The 19,457-nt window shown below is 34.3% G+C and overlaps 1 protein-coding gene across 5 annotated transcripts in view; it reads left to right on the top strand.

Moving 5' to 3' along the window:
• Rbsn-5 (Rabenosyn-5) overlaps positions 1 to 15,258 on the top strand; it is an 88,090-nt gene extending 72,832 nt beyond the window's left edge. For all 5 annotated transcript variants that reach the window (XM_089106170.1, XM_089106173.1, XM_089106171.1 and 2 more), the window contains exons 9-12: positions 1,588 to 1,758; positions 4,969 to 5,080; positions 10,550 to 10,668; positions 15,113 to 15,258. In XM_089106170.1, coding sequence (XP_088962296.1) covers positions 1,588 to 1,758; positions 4,969 to 5,080; positions 10,550 to 10,668; positions 15,113 to 15,191 — 481 coding nt within the window. In that variant the 3' untranslated portion in view covers positions 15,192 to 15,258. The remainder of the gene's footprint in view (positions 1 to 1,587; positions 1,759 to 4,968; positions 5,081 to 10,549; positions 10,669 to 15,112) is intronic.
• Positions 15,259 to 19,457: the final 4,199 nt, after the last annotated feature.

Raw genomic sequence — 19,457 nt, 5'->3', positions numbered from 1 at the left:
AATTTGAAAATGTATCACAAACTAGAAACGATATACTTTTCTTTTTATATTCGGTAGATTTAAAACATAAAAGAGAAGTTAATAGTTTTCAAATACAAAATCCTAGTAATCATTTTTATGCAAAATCTATGCTGATTCTGCCCCCTTCCTCGGCTCTTAGGCGTTCTAAAACATACCGAATTCCTTTTGTTTTTTACGAACAGGGCTTTGGAGTCTAATTGTGTAAAGCCTAATTGTGGAGTCTTCAGTCAGTTTGAATGAAAATTAATTTAAATTTAATAAGTCACTTAAATAAAAATTCAAATTGCACCTGATTGGTTTTTCTCTTTGAAAATTTAAACCAGTAAAAAGAATTAAAAACTTTACCGTCGCAAACACACAAGACCATTTTAGAAGTTGTTTCTCTTATCCTCTGTGGTTGCAAAATCCTTACATTTTATTTTTCATTGGACTTTTTTATTATTGCTATTTGTAGCAGTCACTTACGCTTGATATACCTTGAATCCTCTAGATTTAAATTACAAAAGGCTATTTAATCTTACAAGAGAAAAATCCAATAGCATCAAATATCTTCAGTTATAACTTATAAAATCTAAATAAATGAAGCTTTAAAACAGGGTTGTTGAGTCGGAGTTTTAGTAATTTTTTGCTGAATGGAGTGCGAGTTGGAGTCGGTTTATTGAAAATGTCTGAAGTCGGAGTCGGTTATAACTTGTAACGGATTCTACAGCCCTGTTTCTGAAATGTCTAGATCTTCAATTAGATACCACTAATTTCAAACAAATATAAATTAATTGAAAAATTTAAAAAATTCTTAATTGAATTTCCTTAGAAATCTCAGCTGAAATTAAAGAAGGAAATTAAAGATGAAAATTTAGATTTTCACATGGTAGGTCTTTTTGATTTTTTTTTTATGTTTTTTTTGTTTTTTTTTGTGAATATTGATATTTAATAAAAATGAATTTTCTCTGTTTATTGACCAATCATGATGGACTGTTAAAATATATTAAATATATTTTTTTGTTTATGTTTTATTTTAGTATACCCTCGTTGGAGTAACCTCCCAAGTTCTCTTGCCCAACATTTCTTTGTTTCTTATGCTTTTTTTGTTTAGTTTTTGGTAAACGAAACTAATTTCCGTTATTATTATGATTATGACATTACGACGAGAACAATACATCTACTATTTATATATCCTAATTATACCATTACCCATAATCATGCCCTAATTATATACCTATTTATATGCCCCAATACATCTACAATTTTTATAATATTGGTTCATTATTTTATTTATCATGTGGTCTACTATTTCTGTACCCAATTTCATGACCTCTACTCTTCATTGGGGTTAATGTTTGTCGTAGTTATAAGTGAATGAAATAAAACACTTCAAACAGGTGATGAGAAATCATATTAAGCAAAATAAAAGCCCCTTCCGTCCTCAGACTAAAATTGTCAGCTGTATCCTTCGTCACCCCTTCTACCCGGTCCGTCTGTGCATCTATGGTTTATTTTATAATACCTAGTTTTTTTATTCTTTTTCTTCTAGTTGTTTTTTATTTAATTTTCGTCCTTTATTTACAGTAAACGGATTGTTCTTCTTGGCAGAGATCAGGAATCTGAAATTCCTCGTATTCAGTTGAGTCTACAGAACAAAATCAGATATGCCACAGCTCAATTTTTGAAAGAAAATCTCCTTGGACTACCCTCACTACCCTCTGAAGAGGAACTGATTAGGATAAGAGAGAAAAGAAAGTAGGGTCCTTAAACTTTTTTTTAAACTAGTGCTCTGCTCAACGATCCATAATAGAAAGATATTAAAAGCCATTGTAGTGGCCAGCTGGAACAAGCTGGAAAAAAAGTCGGTTATTTTTTTTAGTTTCCCCAAAATTAAATAACAAGATTTTCTCCATAATTGCCAATGTTTTTCTATCATTCACCTGTCTTTTATGGTTTTTCTTCAAATCCCCGTAGGACGCCATAAGCGCCATAAGACTCTATGCCTTCCATCTCTACAAACTGATAACTGTTACTAAGGAAACTCCGAATAAGATCAAAAGTGTTTACCTCGGATCCCATGCACCTCACAATTTTCCAGCAGTAGGCCATGGTCAACTGTGTCAAAAGCCTTCACTCGATCCAAAATAATTGCGCTAACCTTCTTAAGTAAAGTATAACTGAAACGTGGGTGCCTCGAAAAGTTGAAGTTAAGCTGGAAATTTTCTAGGGGAATTGTCTACGGATAGTTTTATTTATTCGTTTAATAACCTTATATATATAGGAAAGTTTTTTTTTTATCCCTTTGGGACTCCATAAGCAACGGGTCGTACTTAAAACTCTATGCCTTCCATCTCTACAAACTGATAACTGTTACTAAGGAAACTCCGAATAAGATCAAAAGTGTTTACCTCGGATCCCATGCACCTCACAATTTTCCAGCAGTGGAAAATTGCTGGAGTAAAATAGCATGGTCAACTGTGTCAAAAGCCTTCACTCGATCCAAAATAATTGCGCTAACCTTCTTAAGTAAAGTATAACTGAAACGTGGGTGCTTCGAAAAGTTGAAGTTAAGCTGGAAATTTTCTAGGGGAATTGTCTACGGATAGTTTTATTTACTCATTTAATAACCTTATATATAAGAAAGTTTTCTAAGGAGAGATAAAAAGGTTGCTCAGTCCAGGTCAGACAAGGTTGCCGAGTTGTTCCTCAGCTATTCAACTGTGTTATAGATCATGTTATCACTTGCACGACCTCGAAGCTGAGCTTTGGACTCAATTATAGGGATAAAGTTGTCACTGATTGTGACTTAGTTACCAACTCCAAGTCTCAGCTATTAATGAATCTCAACACGCTTCTGGAAGAAGCTGCCAGGACCGGATTCTCCATTAAATGGAAGAAGAAGAAGAAGAAAGTGCATCCAAAGTCTGACGCCGACAATTCTAACTATTTGATCGCCAGGAATCAAATCGAAGTGTTTGACTGTTTCACTTATCTTGGTTCTATCATATCACCTGACGGCTACATCAACCATAAAGCTGTTGCCCACGTGGCCAAGGCCTCTGTTGTCATAAGCAGACTGAGCAATGTTTAGAAGAAGCCAATGATCAAACGAACCACCAAAATAAATATTTTTGGAACCTCAGTCGGCTCCATCCTGGTGTACGGAGCCGAAGCGTGGCCTGCAGCTGCCGCTTTCTAGCGCTGTCTTGACACTCTTCATTCTAAGTAGCTTTGACAATTTAGGGAACCCGATGGACAGACTTTTTCAGCAATGACTACCTGTGAAGTATGACTTCTCTGTCGCCCTTGTCACACCAGGCTGCTCAGCGGACACTTCGTTGGTTCGGACATCTTTTGTGGCTGCCGGCCGACATTCCGGCTCGGATTCTTTATGACTTAACTTATCAGTTTTGGCTGGAAACATCCAAGATTGAAGACTCAAATTCCGGTGTAATGACAGTCTCGGGGAATTGCTGGACCAGGCTTGAGTTTCGCTGTCTGATACAGAAGCCATTGCTGCTGACCTCTACTCGTGTAGAAGGCTGACGACATAGACCACATTTTGTAACATAAGGCTACCAAAAATTGTGCTGTTTTGCAATCCATCTGGGTCTAACGCAAAGTAGGAAGTCCTCAGCTGGGGTGGGACCGTACGAGAAAATTTGAAGGAAATAAAAATTTCAAGGGAGGAATGTAAATAGTGAATCACTGAATTGATTGGGTGGAGGAGGAGTCTGCGTAGGTGTATCAGCATAAGGGGGCTTGTTGTCATTGCGAGTTGTCAGGTTGTGTTAGTAGTATTACTCATGGTGCCACTTGGCAAACCTATAAACTACGAAATTCCACCATGTTTGGTTGTCTAATTTTTTGCGACAGCTGTCTAAAAGACGATAAATTCCCTGTCCACTTTAATTTATTTATTAATTAATTTAATTATTATTTAATTTAATTAATTTAATTATTATTTATTAATTAATTAGTTTAATTATTAATTAATTTATTTATTAATAACCTGTCACCTTTCGTAGTCATAAATAGGATATATAGTAGGACGTATTTATTTCAACAGTTTTATAATCGAAACTTGTTTATCTCAAATTTATAAGAAAACAAAAGATTTTTAAGATAAGATCATTTTATTTGACAAACATTTACTGAACATTTTTGCAGCATCTGGTAAGGAAAACCCTTAAAGGGCTTGTTGGCAGCAGGGGGGGGGGTGTTTTCTATTCTACATATTCTAAAAATACTAGTCTATATAATTCTACATGGCATTAATTCTCGATTTGCACATATACAACAACCATCCTACTTACATAAAACACAGACTTAATTACTATTCTTTTGCGAGGAAAAATGTCTTCGCTGTGGCCTTGAAGGATGCCAGATTACTTGCATTTCGTATTGTAACCGGGATTATATCCCATACTCAAGGAGCTAAATTTCTTTTGCAAAAGAAGCTGTAGTTGTATTTCTAAATAAATATCAATAATATAAAGTTATTGTTATAATATGTTATTAAATAGTATTATATTGTAATATTTTCATTTGTACTTATGTAATGTGTATTATCCATTGGTTTAGAAAATTATATTGTTTTTTGCATTTTTTTCAAAAAAAAATATTATGCTCTTGGGCAAATTTTGCGACTAGTTGATTAATTAAAAGTTAATTAATTAGTTAAGATAAAATGAAATTAAAGTTAGTTACAGTAATTGATAAATCTACTGTTAATTAGTTGTCTTTATTTTGATCTCATTAATATGCCGCACATACCTTTATGTTAACCTTACACTTAATCACAAGTTCTTTCTCCTCAAATGTATTTAGGAACTTATTTTGTATGAATGGATCTATCTTAGGATTTTTTCCTCGTCGAATGCTGACGTTTTTTTTTTTTTTAAGTTTTTTTTAGAGCTGAGCTTAAGTTTTTGAGCTTAAGTTAAGAGCTTAAGTTTTTTTTAGAGCTGAGGCAGAGAGGAGGCTAGAAGAACTCAGAGGGAAAACTCCTCAGAAAATAAGCCATAAAGAATCCAGGCTGAGCGAGGAATCACCAAGAAGGGCAAATAGTAACCGAGTGAGTTGTTAATTGTATAATATATTTATTTACTAATATATTTCAGGTGCTAAAGTTCTTTCTAACCTTTATTTGAATTAGTTTGTGTAAAGTTGAAAGTTTTTTTCAAGGAGGTGATGAGTATATACGTATTTCGCCTTAATTATACTAAGCAAATTTATTATAAAAATAACTGAGAACGAAACTGCTCAAAATGAGGTGAAAGGTCTCTCCCCTCCCTCCTCAGACTGAAATTATGGGCTATTGCCTCCTCCCCTTTCCGAACCAATTTTTTGGATAGACCGTGGTCTATTCCTTATCACATCTACTTTTTAATTCTTTCTTGGTTTTATTCCTAGATGAAGCAATATTTGTTGAGAAATTCTAACTGATTGGTACTGACTGATTGATTGATTGATATTGATTGATTGACAGGTATTCTAACTGATCGATTCCTAACTGATAGGTATTGTTTGATTTCAGTGTGTTAAAAATGAAAAAAAACGAGAAAGGAATAAAAAGAAGATGGATAGGATAAAATGGACCATGCTGAACACATAAATTAGTTTATTTTTTATTTTTATTTTTATTTGTTCTGGGAGTGGGCAGAATCTTGGTCTGAGGAGGAGAGGGACGGACTGGTGCTCTTTTAAAATCATTTTTCAACATTTTTCAAAATATTTTCTAAGAAGACATTATTTGTTGTTTTAAATGTTTTACAGAGAATAATTTTTTTCACTCATTGCACTTTTTACTGAGCAGAAGATTACACTTGTATTATACTTATTATTATTATATTATAATATAACAATATGTATATTATAATAATAATTATTTTAATAAGAATATTATCTTATATTTTAATAATAGTTATTATAATATTGCACTTGTTACAGAGAATAAGTGTTATACATAATATATATATATATATATATATATATATATATATATATATATATATATATATATATATATATATATATATATATATATATATATATATATATATATATATATATATATATATATATATATATATATATATATATATATATTTATATATGTATATACTATTACTAATAACAACTCACCGCCGCACCAAGCCGCCTGAGGCCAACACAGCTACGCACGATCCTCCTCCACCCCAATCTATTCAAAGCCTCCCTTTTTACACCCGCCCACGAAGTTCCCATTTCCTTCAAATCTTGCTTTATGACGTCCTCCCACCCCAGACGGGGACGACCTGCTTTCCGTTTAGCCCTAGATGGTTGGCACCACTTATTGGTGCAAAAATGTTGCTATGCCACTTACTCGAGGGGGAGAACCCCTTGTCGGTCCAAATATTAGTGGGATTCCCGCGCTTACTCCAATGGTTCCGTATCTATCGGGTATGTCGGTGTCCGACTTACAATATACCCTGCCTTAGGGTACGATAACGTGATCGAATGGTCCCAGGGGCCACTTTAAAGGCCAAGGGTTACCGGTAATATTTCTAACTATCTTCTTGGACTCAACCTAGGCTAAAAGTCAAAGATTATATAGTATAAAAAAATCTTACTGTATTCAGTCACGCTACAAAAGGAACTCAAACGGAATTAAAGGTAAAACTCTTACAATTAACGAATACACTTTAAGACGCACGCTTGCGCGCGCACCTCTGACCAAAGGCGATGAATGGCCGAATCAAAATAAAATTCCCAGCATCCTTTGAAGCTTTTCAAGCTATAAATTTAAGCAGTATGAGTCATCGCTCAACTGGCTTTTTCAGACACTCGATAATTAACGGATTCTTCAGACATCGTAATAAGAGCTTTCCCAGGATTTATAGGATATGTGTCAACATAAAATGAAGCTAAATTTATAAAAAGGACATTTCTCTGAAACAACAAGGGGCTTCATAGGTCCCATGCATATATATATATATATATATATATATATATATATATATATATATATATATATATATATATATATATATATATATATATATATATATATATATATATATATATATATATATATATATATATATATATATATATATATATATATATATATTTACATATATATATATATATATATATATATATATATATATATATATTTATATATATTATATGTATGTATATATATATATATATATATATATATATATATATATATATATATATATATATATATATATATATATATATATATATATATATATATATATATATATATATATACATATATATATGTATATATATATATATCAGGGAGGCACACTTGTGCCTCTATAAAGAGGCGACCCACCACAATGTTAAGCGATTTCAGGTCCTAGAGGTCGCAGAGAGACGGCGGTAATCGCATTTTGTAGCCCAAGCTCAAACTAAGAAACTTGCAAAATTTCATCCTCCTCCGACTTTATCTTCATGGGGTAAACTGGGCCGGAAGTTTGGACCCTCCCACCACAGCCCCCCGTTAACGTTGTCCGATTGGGCTGAAATTTCGAGGTTAAGCTTTCCTCGGGCCCGGGAGCTTATCCTCAAAATTTCAGGTTAATCCGATCACTCCTTCCCTGTTTTCAAAAAACCAAATATCGCCACTTAAATTGCCTCATCAGTTCTTTCTTTTTTGTTAGCCACGCCTACAGGCCACAGTTGGCACCGGATCCGGTTGAATGAGGACTCATTCGAAGCAGAATTTGACCTGTTAGGGCCTTTTGATATTTTTAGACCGAAAAAATTATCCCCCGAATTTACATTTACGAAAAACCTCGTTTTCCTATAGTAGCCCATGTTAATTTTTCCCTCCCCCACCCCCCCTTTCACGTTGTCTGATCGGTCTGAAATTTAGAGGATAAGCTTTCATGGGGCCTGGGAGCTTATCGTCGAAATTTCAGCTCAATCTGATCACTCCTTCCCTGTTTTCCAAAAACCACATATCAAGATTTTTGGGAATTTGCTTGCGTCGAAAATACCTTCTATTTGCTAAACAACAATTACTATTGTGTTTGTATAGTCCAGCGGCTGAGACTTCAGAGTTTCAAGCGGAAAACTCGGGTTCGATTCACCATCAGAGCAACTTTTTTATATACTTTGAAAAGAAACTCAGTTTCTTTTTTAAATTATTTGAAAAAAATTACGTTTTCTAAAGAGTTAAAGAGGCTGAGTTACAAGGTCGACCCTTAAAACGTACAGGGATTAGGAGGCACAGTTGGGGGGCTGTTAAAGAGGCTGAGTCACAAGTTCGAACCTTAAAACGTACAGGGATTAGGAGGCACCCTGTACGACGTGATTTGAGTATTCAGGAATTAAAAGCCTTAACACAAGAATGTTCAAGAGCGGGGGGTTTGGGGGCGGCAGCCCCCCAACTTTAACTCCTGACACGATCAGCTAACAGTTAGTCAAGCAATAATAAGTAATAAACTGTACAAAAACGTGCAGAAATTATTTGAAAAAAACTACGTTTTCTAAAGAGTTAAAGAGGCTGAGTTACAAGGTCGAACCTTAAAACGTACAGGGATTAGGAGGCACAGTTGGGGGGCTGCCGCCCCCAAACCCCGCTTTCGCAGCCTTTAAATAAAAAAAAAATTTAAACTGAAAGTAAGGAGCGACATTAAATCTTAAAACGAACAGAAATTATTCCGTATATGAAAGAGGCTGTGCCCTCCTCAACGCCTCGCTCTTTACGCTAAAGTTTTTATTGTTTAAAAAAAGAGTTGTGAGAAAGTCAAACTTTAGCGTAAAGAGCGAGGCGTTGAGGAGGGCACAGCCTCTTTCATATACGGAATAATTTCTGTTCGTTTTAAGATTTAATGTCGCTCCTTACTTTCAGTTTAAATTTTTTTTTTATTTAAAGGCTGCGAAAGCGGGGGTTTGGGGGCGGCAGCCCCCCAACTGTGCCTCCTAATCCCTGTACGTTTTAAGGTTCGACCTTGTAACTCAGCCTCTTTAACTCTTTAGAAAACGTGTTTTTTTCAAATAATATATATATATATACATATATATATGTATATATATATATATATAAAAAAAAAAAAAAAAAAAAAAAAATATATATATATATATATATATATATATATATATATATATATATATATATATATATATATATATATATATATATATATATATATATATATATATATATATATAATATATATATATATATATATATATATATATATATATATATATATATATATATATATATATATATATATATATATATATATATATATACATATATGTATACATATATGTATATTCCTCAATCATTAAACTTTAGGACATTTAAAACGTTAAAAAGGAATGTAAGTATATTCTAAACTGGGTTTATTTCTGTGATATTTTAAGTTTTAAGATATTAAAATTTCTATAAGATGGATTAGTTATAAGATGTTAATGTTTCTTATAGTTGATCAAGTTGAACATAGTTATAGTTATTTATATAGATTCAAGTTGATTATAGTTATTTATATACAATCAATTATATGGGTTTATATTAGCCAACACACAATCTATATTACTCAACCCTATGGACTGTTGGACCTATGGACTGGTATTCAACCCGCCCTAATGTCCTTTTTGGTTATTTCAGGGGAATAAATACCCAAAACTGACTTTTCCATAGCTTATCATCCCTTAAAAAGTGCACAACCCCTACTTCCAAATAAAATCTGGAAAGATTCCTACATTCTAAGTCCCAGTATTTGTACATATCTCATCTAATTTGCGAATTTTAACCACAAATTCCCCAAAACTGATTTTACACGCTTTAGCACGCTTTGATTTTTCACGACCGATGATTTTGGACGCAACTTTAGCAACAACAAAAATTATAGCCCATGTCCCTTGACTGTCCAGATGGAGACCTCTTGTCCCCCCCCCTCAATAAAAATGCTGGAGCTACTCCCCTGCCTGCATATACTGTAAGTTCGTCATGAATGCAGTCGATCGGGTTGCGTTAATCTTCCCGTGTTTAGATGAATTTTAGTTGCATGTATTGCTATACGAATTGCACAATTTTTTGTGCATAGCAGAAATTTCGTCCGTCAACCATATGCGTCATTACAAATTTTCGAATTTAATGCGTCAAGATAGGATCCCATATTCATTAAAATGTTCATTTCCGTTAAACAACTGTGATCAATCAAGCAATGGAGGTTGTTTTTTATCTCTTTTTTTTTCAAAAAAAGTGTAAAAATATATTTGCCATTATATCTCGGTCGGCCTTGGGGTGATAGTTAACATGGGCGCAATGATGCTTACATGAACAGGCAAAGGGGATAAAGGTCCCTCTTTAAATATAAATGTGGATATAATGGGTTATTTCCTGTTTTAATAAGTAGATTGAAATTGGCAAAGGGTCCCCGAAAGGGTCTCCCCCCCCCCCCCCTTATAAACTTATACAGTCGACCTTGTATTAACGTTGCGTCCAAAGACAGGACGTACAGCAAAGATGATGATGTGTTATAATGAAGATTTCAATATTTTACTCATTTAGGTTTATCATGAACTTGGCTGGACTGCTAGTGCTGCTAAAGCCAGGGAGGACTTAGATGGCACTGATCACCCAATGGTGGAACAAATGTACATATTACGGACATACATCCGTGAGGCCAGGTCTGGTTCCTTTATTTTTCTTTTTTCATTTCTATTATTTTTCTCCTATTCCTTTATTTTTTCTAATTTGATTTTTTTTACTTTCTTTTTCCTTCTTTCATTCTTTCTTTGATTCCTTTATTTTTCTTTTTTCATTTCTATTATTTCTCTTCTATTCCTTTATTTTTTCTTATTTGATATGATTTTTATTCTTTTGTTTTCCTTCTTTCATTCTTTTGTTAATTCCTTTATTTTTCTGTTTTCATTTCCATTATTTCCTTTCTATTATTTTTCTTCTGTTCCTAATTTTTTCTCCTCTATTTTTCTTCTTTGATTTTTCTTTTTTCTTTTTTAGCAAATGTCTCTTATACCTTTGTGATTGACTGTTTATTTTAAATTTATTCCGATGTCATGTTGGGCTAGCGAAGAATAAGGTCAATAAATGCTTCCTAATTCATGCTGTCTGAATGCTTCCTAGTTCGTTTGTGATCTGTCGTAAATATAAAGCAAATATTTTGAAATATAAAACTAGTAACAAATGTAAATTAATAAATAATAAATTTATATCAATATATGTCTAATAATAATTTATATATTTCTATTTTATAAATGTTAATAGCTAATAGTTATAAAAATAATGAAATAAATAAAGTAAATGACAGTTCGTTCCGACTTCTACAACTCTTATGTTTTAGCCCCGCTTCTCTATTGCTATTAAATGAAAGCTCATTTAAATGTAAATTAAATGAATTAAATTAATTTAATTAGTAAAATTAATTATTTCTAAACTAAATTAATTATGAATTAAATGAAAGCTATCCAAACCAAATATTTAATTAAATTAATTAATCAAATAAATTCTAAATTAAAAGAAAGCGTAGCTTTTTGATTCTTTGTTATATTTCTGATTTTGGCTGGTTTTTGACAAAATTCGGACAGTCAAAATTTGGAAAAAATTCCCATTTTAATAGATCATAAATATGATGAAACAAATATACCTGAAAAAGTGATTATGATAAAATTTTTATCTTGAATTTTGTTTAAATAGCTCAACTTTTTTAACAATAATAACCTTTCTGTCAATAAACTATTTTGATTATTTTGGAGTGACTTAATAAGTTTCATCAAGGTTAACACTTTTTCTAACTATCAGTTAATAGTCGTATTATTTTAATTTATTATAGTCTTATTTATTGTAATTATTTTAATTTATTATAGTCGTATTTATTGTAATTATTTTAATTTATTATAGTCGTATTTATTGTAATTATTTTAATTTATTATAGTCGTATTTATATAGTCGTATTTATTTTAATTCCTTGTCAAAAAGATACATTTACTAGGCTATGGTTTTCAGTTTTTAAGGGGAGGTTTTATGCCATTTTTGGGTGGAGAAGGAATTTCCTACCCTTCCTGTTTGCAGGTTTATGGCCCTGAAAGCATCCCTTTGACCTTCTTCCAAATGAAGCCACGACTTTATAAGAGTAAAACCTGCCAATAAGGTGTATCTTTAGGCTATGGTTTTCAGTCTTTAAGGGGAGGTCTTGTGCCATTTCCGGGGGCGGAGGAATTCCCCATTCCTCCCGTATGCAGTCATATGGCCCAGAAAGCATTCCTCTGACCTTCTTCCAAATTGACCCACGACTCTATAAGAGTAAAACCTTCCGATAAGGGGCATCTTTCGGCGTGGGTTTCCAATTTGTAAGGGGAGGTCTTTAGACATTACTGGGGGTGGAGGGGAATTCCCCATTCCTCCCGTATGCAGTCATTTGGCCCTGAAAGCATCCCGCTGACCTTTCAAATGGAGCCACAACTTTATAAGAGTAAAATCTGCCAAGAAGGTGTATCTTTAGGCTATGGTTTTCAGTCTTTAAGGGGGAGGTTTCGTGCCATTTTTGGGTGGCGGAGGAATTCCCAATCTTTCCTGTGTGCAGGTATATGGCCCTGAAAGCATCCCTCTGACCTTCCAAATGGAGCCACAACTTTATAAGACTAAAACCTGCCAAGAAGGTGCATCTTTAGGCTATGGTTTCCAGTCTTTAAGGGTCGGTCTTGTGCCATTTCTGGGGGGGGGAGGGGAATTCCCTATCCCTCCTGTATGCAGGCATTTGACCCTGAAAGCCTCCCCCTGACCTTCTTCCAAATGAACCCACGACTTTATCAGAGTAAAACGCTACGGGGTACCTTTAGGCTGTGGTTTTCAATTTGTAGGGAGAGGTCTTGTGCCATTTTTGGGGGCGGAGGAATTCCCTATCCCTCCTGTGTGTATCTTTAGGTCCCTTAATTCCCCCAATTCCCTATCATTCCTTTGACCTTCTTGCAAATGGAGCCACAACGTTATAAGATTAAAAACGCCTAGAAGGTTTAAGTCTTTTAGTCTTTAAGGGGTGGTCCTTATACCATTTTCGGGGGCGGGGGAACTTACCTTCCATCTCTCCTTGGTATTTATGGCCCTGATTGTGACCATTCACTTCAATAAACCTTTGCATTGGTATTAATATTCAAGGGTACAAGTGCCAAAATGTGATAAGCACAAGTGACAAAAGAACTTCATGCGTTAATATCTATTAATGTAACACGACCATTAATTCATGGTTAGCAAAAAATACTAAAAGTCAACCTTGACAATGATGATTAATTAAGTCAAGTCATTCTAAAAATTTTATAATAGTTAATTAGCAGAAAAGGCTGCCATTGTTTTAAAATTGAACGATTCTATTAAATTTAAGGCATATATTATGCTATAATCACCATTTCAAGAATTCTTATTTCATCATAATTATCCTCTATTAGACGCGCGGCCTTACCCAGATTTTTTTTCGGAGGGGGTTTTACTAAAAAAAAAAAATTTGGGGGGGGGGGGTTATACAAAAAAAACTAAAAAACGCATACAAAATTTGTTTATCTCCATTTTTTTTACGTTTTGACGATTCAGACAAACATTTGGGGGGGGGGCGTTCAAACCCCCTTAATCCCCTCTCTGGGTACGGCCTTGATTAGGTGAGTCACCTTTTGAAACAGGTGAAGTTCAGTTCGCCTGATAAGTGTCAAAAACGAGACGAAATTAGTAAAACAATTAACGAATAGAAAGCCAAGCTTTCATTTAGTGGGAATGAAGTGAGCGGAGTTTAAAATATAAGAGTTGGGGAACTTCGCCACTGTGTACCACCCCACAACCCTAGTAGGTAGTTAAACGTTCTTAGCGTGGCTTTAAAATAGAATTGGATAAGTTAGGTCTCCCAAAATTGCCTGAAAAAGAAGCCCTCATTTGCTAAAGCACTTTTCAGGTTTAGTGCGCGCAAAAGTGCTTTTGTGCATTTTGCACTTTTCATTGCAACACTAATATTTGCCAAAAATGATTCGAAGAAACATAAGAAAATTATACAATAAGTAAGGAATAATAAAAAATGGTAATAGAATGAGAAATTCAAAAAGAATCTCCTAAAAAATTAGAAAATATTTCTCCGGCTGGTAAATTGATCTTAAAAGTGCAGGTAGAAAGTCCTTATTTGAGACCATTACCCTAGGTCTCAAGTCCTCGGGAGGTAAGCTCCTTCTTATTCATCCCCCCCCACACGAATTAAGTTTTTTGGTTGTCGTTTAATAGTGATATAGTAGCAGATTTTGAAACAAGAGAGTTATTTAAACCACTCTGTGCTCCACTCACACAACCCTAGCTATAAATGTAACAAGTAGAGATTTTTTCCGATATATTGAAATTTTTTCGATTAAATTTGGTATTTCGCTTAACGTTGATAAAAGTGAGTATCTTTCCTTCAATATTCCATCCCTTCTTAGACCTCTAAGTTCTGAAATATATTCTGTCCCTCATGTAGATTCGATGCATTGGACATTACACTTACCAAAATTATAAAACTTTTCGTGAGCGTGCCGTGGGGGATACTACAACCAAAATCCGGATTAGTTACTCTAAAATTTTAGCGAATCGAGGGAAATATAATCGTATTGCCCTTGGAAAGGGCTATTCTTCTTTTTCATCTTCTTCTGATTTTTATTTTTCTTTTTTCTCTTCCTCTTTTTCTTCTTTTTCAGGTCATTCTGTTCTTTACCCGTCATAACGCAGGCATGAACGTCAGATGACGGTCGTGCCTGCACAGTGTGATGCGCAACACTATTTTTGAAACATTTTGACTTACCATTGTGCATACCATTTAGTTTTCTACTTTCCACTCAGTGGAAAAAAAGATTTTGTGCTCAATTTTGAAAGGAAAAATATTTCAATTACAAATCAAATGAAAACCGTAAAGTATCACTTTAAAAGAACATGGTATTGAACCAGGGTAATCCCCTCCCCGTCTCGACAGCCCTGAATACACCGGAAATCCTTCCGTTTTGAACTCAGCTAAACTAAGGTAATAGCAACTATATTTTAATAAATATTTTTAACAGTGTTTGTCTTCTAGATAATTGTCAATTTATTATTTATATGTGTCATTAAATATAGGGAACAAAATCGAATGGATGAAGTTGCAACCCTGGAAAGAAACTTAGAAGAACTAGAAGCTGAATATTCCAAATTATAATTGTAGTTTTTGTACGACAATTTCGTATTGTGTTCTTTTGAATTTTTGTTCCAAGTAAACGGAATTTAACGATCTTTTTTTGTTTTAAGGGATTTGACGCGAGAATTGGGATTGACGCGAGTACACATTAGAGGGGGTTTCAAACCTGTACCCGCTCCAAAATCTGTTTTTTCGCGATCTTCTCCTATTATCTTATACCTTTCGTAAAATCCCCCCACCCTCCCCTGTGATGTGAATTCATGCAAATTGTTTTTTTCTCTAAAGTTTTGCTTTTTTCACTTCCTAGGGCCTGGGCTGCCCTTCTCAATAACCGTATACGCAAGTGACGGGTACCACGGTACCACATCTAGCGCGGAGAGGCGCCATGTGGCGGTAGTTTACCTGGCGTGGTGGAATAAGTGGCACTCTGAAATGAACACTGGGTGGCGGAGTAGTATGACTCCTCGTTGTCTCCAAAGTAAATTCAACTTCTTTAAAAGATATTCCGCAAGTGAATCATTTCGTTTGAAAATTGTGCCACTTTTGGCAACGTTAGGTTGAGCGCAAACAGATTCGGCTTTACTTAATACAGATATAAAATTTATTTAAGTTATAAATAAATAAATTGAAAAAGTAAGCGAGTTGAGGAAAACGAGTTGAAAAGATCAATTATATAAAGTCCAATCCGTTCTGCGCCCCTCGTTTTCACATGTATTCATAGATTCTCGGGAAAAAAATATTTTAGACTTTTTAGTCTTCCGCTTTTATTGTGATGAAATCGTGTTTATTCTTATACAAACATTTATAAATTTCATATTCATGACTACTACGCCCTTTCAGTTTCCAATTGGAACTAGTTCGATTTTGAATTCCATTTTGATTTCCTTAAAAAATTGTCCTATCTCTGGTTCGAACCTAAGTTACCACGGCTATAGACGTGCTCCAACTGCTTCGCTATCAAGTCTTGTAAATGCGGCAACAAAAGTACATGATGGTGAGCAGAGGAAAACGAGTTGACAGGATTATGTTTTATCTACTCCAGGAATGGCGTTCAAGCGGGACGGCAAGAGCGCTCCAGGCCTCCATCGAAGAAAAAATTGGAAGTTTGTTTTCACAGTCGGAATGTATAAATTTTTATCGGAAATAGACCTTTTTTTCGAATATTCGCACCCCTGCCCCTAGAAGATGTTTTACTGGCTCAGCCCCCGGTAAAAGGTCTTGGAGGGCCTTGCACTTCAGAAAAATTCACAAACTAAGATCTGATTAAAACCAAGTTGGTTCTAATAGAACGCTAGTTCTATTAGGAAATAACCATATATTTTCTCGGGTCTTCATTTTCTTCTTGTTGTCCCATTGCTGGTTGAAATCTATTTTTGAAATATTGATTGAATGTTCGTTTCAAAACAGGAAAATGTCATTTGATTTAATTTTATTCAAAAATAAAAAAATAAGCAGGAAAAATGGTACTTACGTATTATCCAGAACACACTCAAGAAGAGAAATTAGGTTAATCTTAATGAAATATACCAAAATATGATGAAAATATAATACTTAAGTAACAAAATTGAGGAAACCACAACAAAGAAATATGGAAAACTGGCCGCCCAAAACGCATTTTATTAACTACCTAACCTTAACTCCTCTATATATTAAATTTATTTAAATAAAATATACCTAATTTAATTTAATTTCTAAAATAATTTAATTAATAAAATTTAATTAAAATATATCTGCATCGTAGCTTCTCTCACGAAAGGATTAGCGAATTATAACTAAATGCGAGAGATAAACTGGTTAACTCAGATCAAACAAAGCATACTTATTGAGTGTGTTCTGGATAATACGTAAGTACCAAAAAATATAAGGGTTTTGAAATTTGTTTCGCGAAAAATTAAGCAGCGTTGAAAGTGTAGTGAAAGTAGCGTTCCTGTCAGTGGCGTAATTTTGTCAAAATCTTGGGGAGGGGGGCAAAGTTGGAGCCAATTTTTGCAAATCAAGTGAAAATGACAGTTAAAACTGAAAAATGATTCTTTTTTTCGGGCCTTCATTCTCTTTTTGTTCTCCCATTGCTGGTTGAAATTTTTTTTTCTTTTTTTGATTATCGTCGGGTGGGATGTCTGCTTTGGGGTGGTGAGTAATTACTATCATACCTATTTTTTTCTCTTTCTTCTTATTTTGATTAATCATCAATATCTTTCGTTATTTATTACTTTAGTTGTTTTGTCTGTGCAAAACGAGCTTCTCTCTCTGCCAGATATTGGTATACTTAGTATGTTATGTACATATGATTGGAAAATAAATGAACCTCAGCCTATTACCATAAAGGCAAACATATACTAAAAAAAACTGACTTGTTTCTCTTGATACTTGAATTATCCAGGCTTATTTTAGTTTTGGCAAGATTTTTTGCCGAAAATAAATTTTAGTTGGGGGTGGGGAACTGAGGTCTGGGGGTCTACAGGAGATAGTTGCCCTCCTGCCCAATAGCAAATTACGTCCCTGAATCCTGAACTCCTGGCTTCAATCTTGCCGCTCTTCATTCGTCACAAAAATTCTTTTACTTTTCATTTGATTATTTATAATTATTTTGCCATGGATAAAATTGCCGAGGATCTGGAAGATGCAGCTAGACGGCATAATAGTAAAATATTGCACTGGCATGTTAACAAATTAAGAGGGAGTAGTCAATCCGGACTTGGCCCAGTTAAGGATAGGAATGGGGCCACAATTAGCGATAAGCAAAAAAACTAAAGAGAAATGGGCCGAACATTTTGAGAATTTGCTTAACCGAGATAGAGTTGCAGGAAAAGATATAGAGGAAAATGAAAAAGTTTGTGATACCTTTGATGTGAAGGAAGATTTGTTTTGTGAGGAGGAATTAGCAACAGTACTAAAAGAATTAAAAAATTATAAGGTTCCAGGTGCTGATATGGTGGTGAATGAGTTTCTTAAATATGGTGGCACTGATATTACAAATAAGTTACTGAAGATTAGGAATATGATTTTTGAAAAAGAGGAAGTTCCAACCGATTTTAAGAGAACCTTAATAAAACTACTTTATAAGAAAGGTGATAAAAGTGAGTGTGGTAATTATCGAGGCATTAGTCTGGTCTCTGTAGGTAGTAAATTACTTAGTAATATGATACTTTTTAGACTGAGAGATGCCATAGACAAAGTTTTAAGAGAGGAACAGTGCGGTTTTAGAAAAGGTAGAGGATATATGTCGACTAAATTTTCACTCTTAGGCTAATAATTGAGAAGTTCCCGAGTTTTCAAATACCTTTGGTCCTCAGTTTTATAGATTATGAGCAAGCGTTCAATTCTGTTGATAGAAGAGCTTTAGTAAAGGTATTATCCTTGTATAGTATACCAGACAAATACATTAAAGTGATTAAACAAATACATTAAAGAGACAATGTACGAGAATAACACTGCTGCGGTTAAGGTAGGAAATGAGGTTAGCAGCTGGTTTTGTATTAAATAAGGAGTTAAGGAGGGTCTTGTTCTATCTCCCTTTACATGGATCATTTTGATTGATTTTGTCTTGAGGAGCACAGGAAAGGTAATGGGAGACCACGGAATCAAATGGAGAGGAAAAAGTCTCCTGAACTTGGATTGTGCTGATGATTTAAGCATCCTAGATGAAAGTTTGCGCAAAATGAATGAAGTTTTGGAGGTTTTGCGAGTTCAGGGTGCTAGAATTGGTTTGAAAATTAATGTTAGGAAGACTAAGTCACTAAGGCTAGGAATAAGTGAAGATTAAAAGGTACGTTGGGTAATGAAAAGATTGATCAGGTGGGCAGCTTCACTTACCTTGGCAGTATTATTAGTAAAGATGGTGGGGGCAGTGAAGGTCTTAAAAGTAGAATAGCCAAGGCTCAGGGTGTTTTTTTACAGTTAAAAAAAGTCTGGAATAATAGGAAGATAAGTCTGCAAACCAAGATTAGAATATAAGAAGCTACAGTGATGACAGTGGTCAAATATGGCTCTAAAGCAGGGACGCTCCGAAAAGCGGATGAAGATTTGCTAGATATTTTCCAGAGAAATTGCTTAAGGATTGTTCTGGGTACCCAGCTGACTGACCGTATTTCAAACAGTAGGCTGTACGAAAAATGTGGTTCAATCCCACTTTCTAGGGCTATAATGAGAGAAAGGTTGAGATGACTAGGGCATGTTCTACGGACGAAGAATGACAGATTGTCGAATATTGTCCTTTTCGGCCAACCGTCTAGGGCTAACCGGAAAGCAGGTCGTCCTCGTTTGGGGTGGGAGGATGTCATAAAGAAA

Source organism: Artemia sp. Qi Xiang Cuo, chromosome 20 (assembly GCF_049724085.1).
Source record: "Artemia sp. Qi Xiang Cuo chromosome 20, ASM4972408v1, whole genome shotgun sequence".
In the NCBI taxonomy this organism is placed as follows: Eukaryota; Metazoa; Arthropoda; class Branchiopoda; order Anostraca; family Artemiidae; genus Artemia; species Artemia sp. Qi Xiang Cuo.
This window is presented reverse-complemented; position numbering and strand designations above follow the sequence as displayed.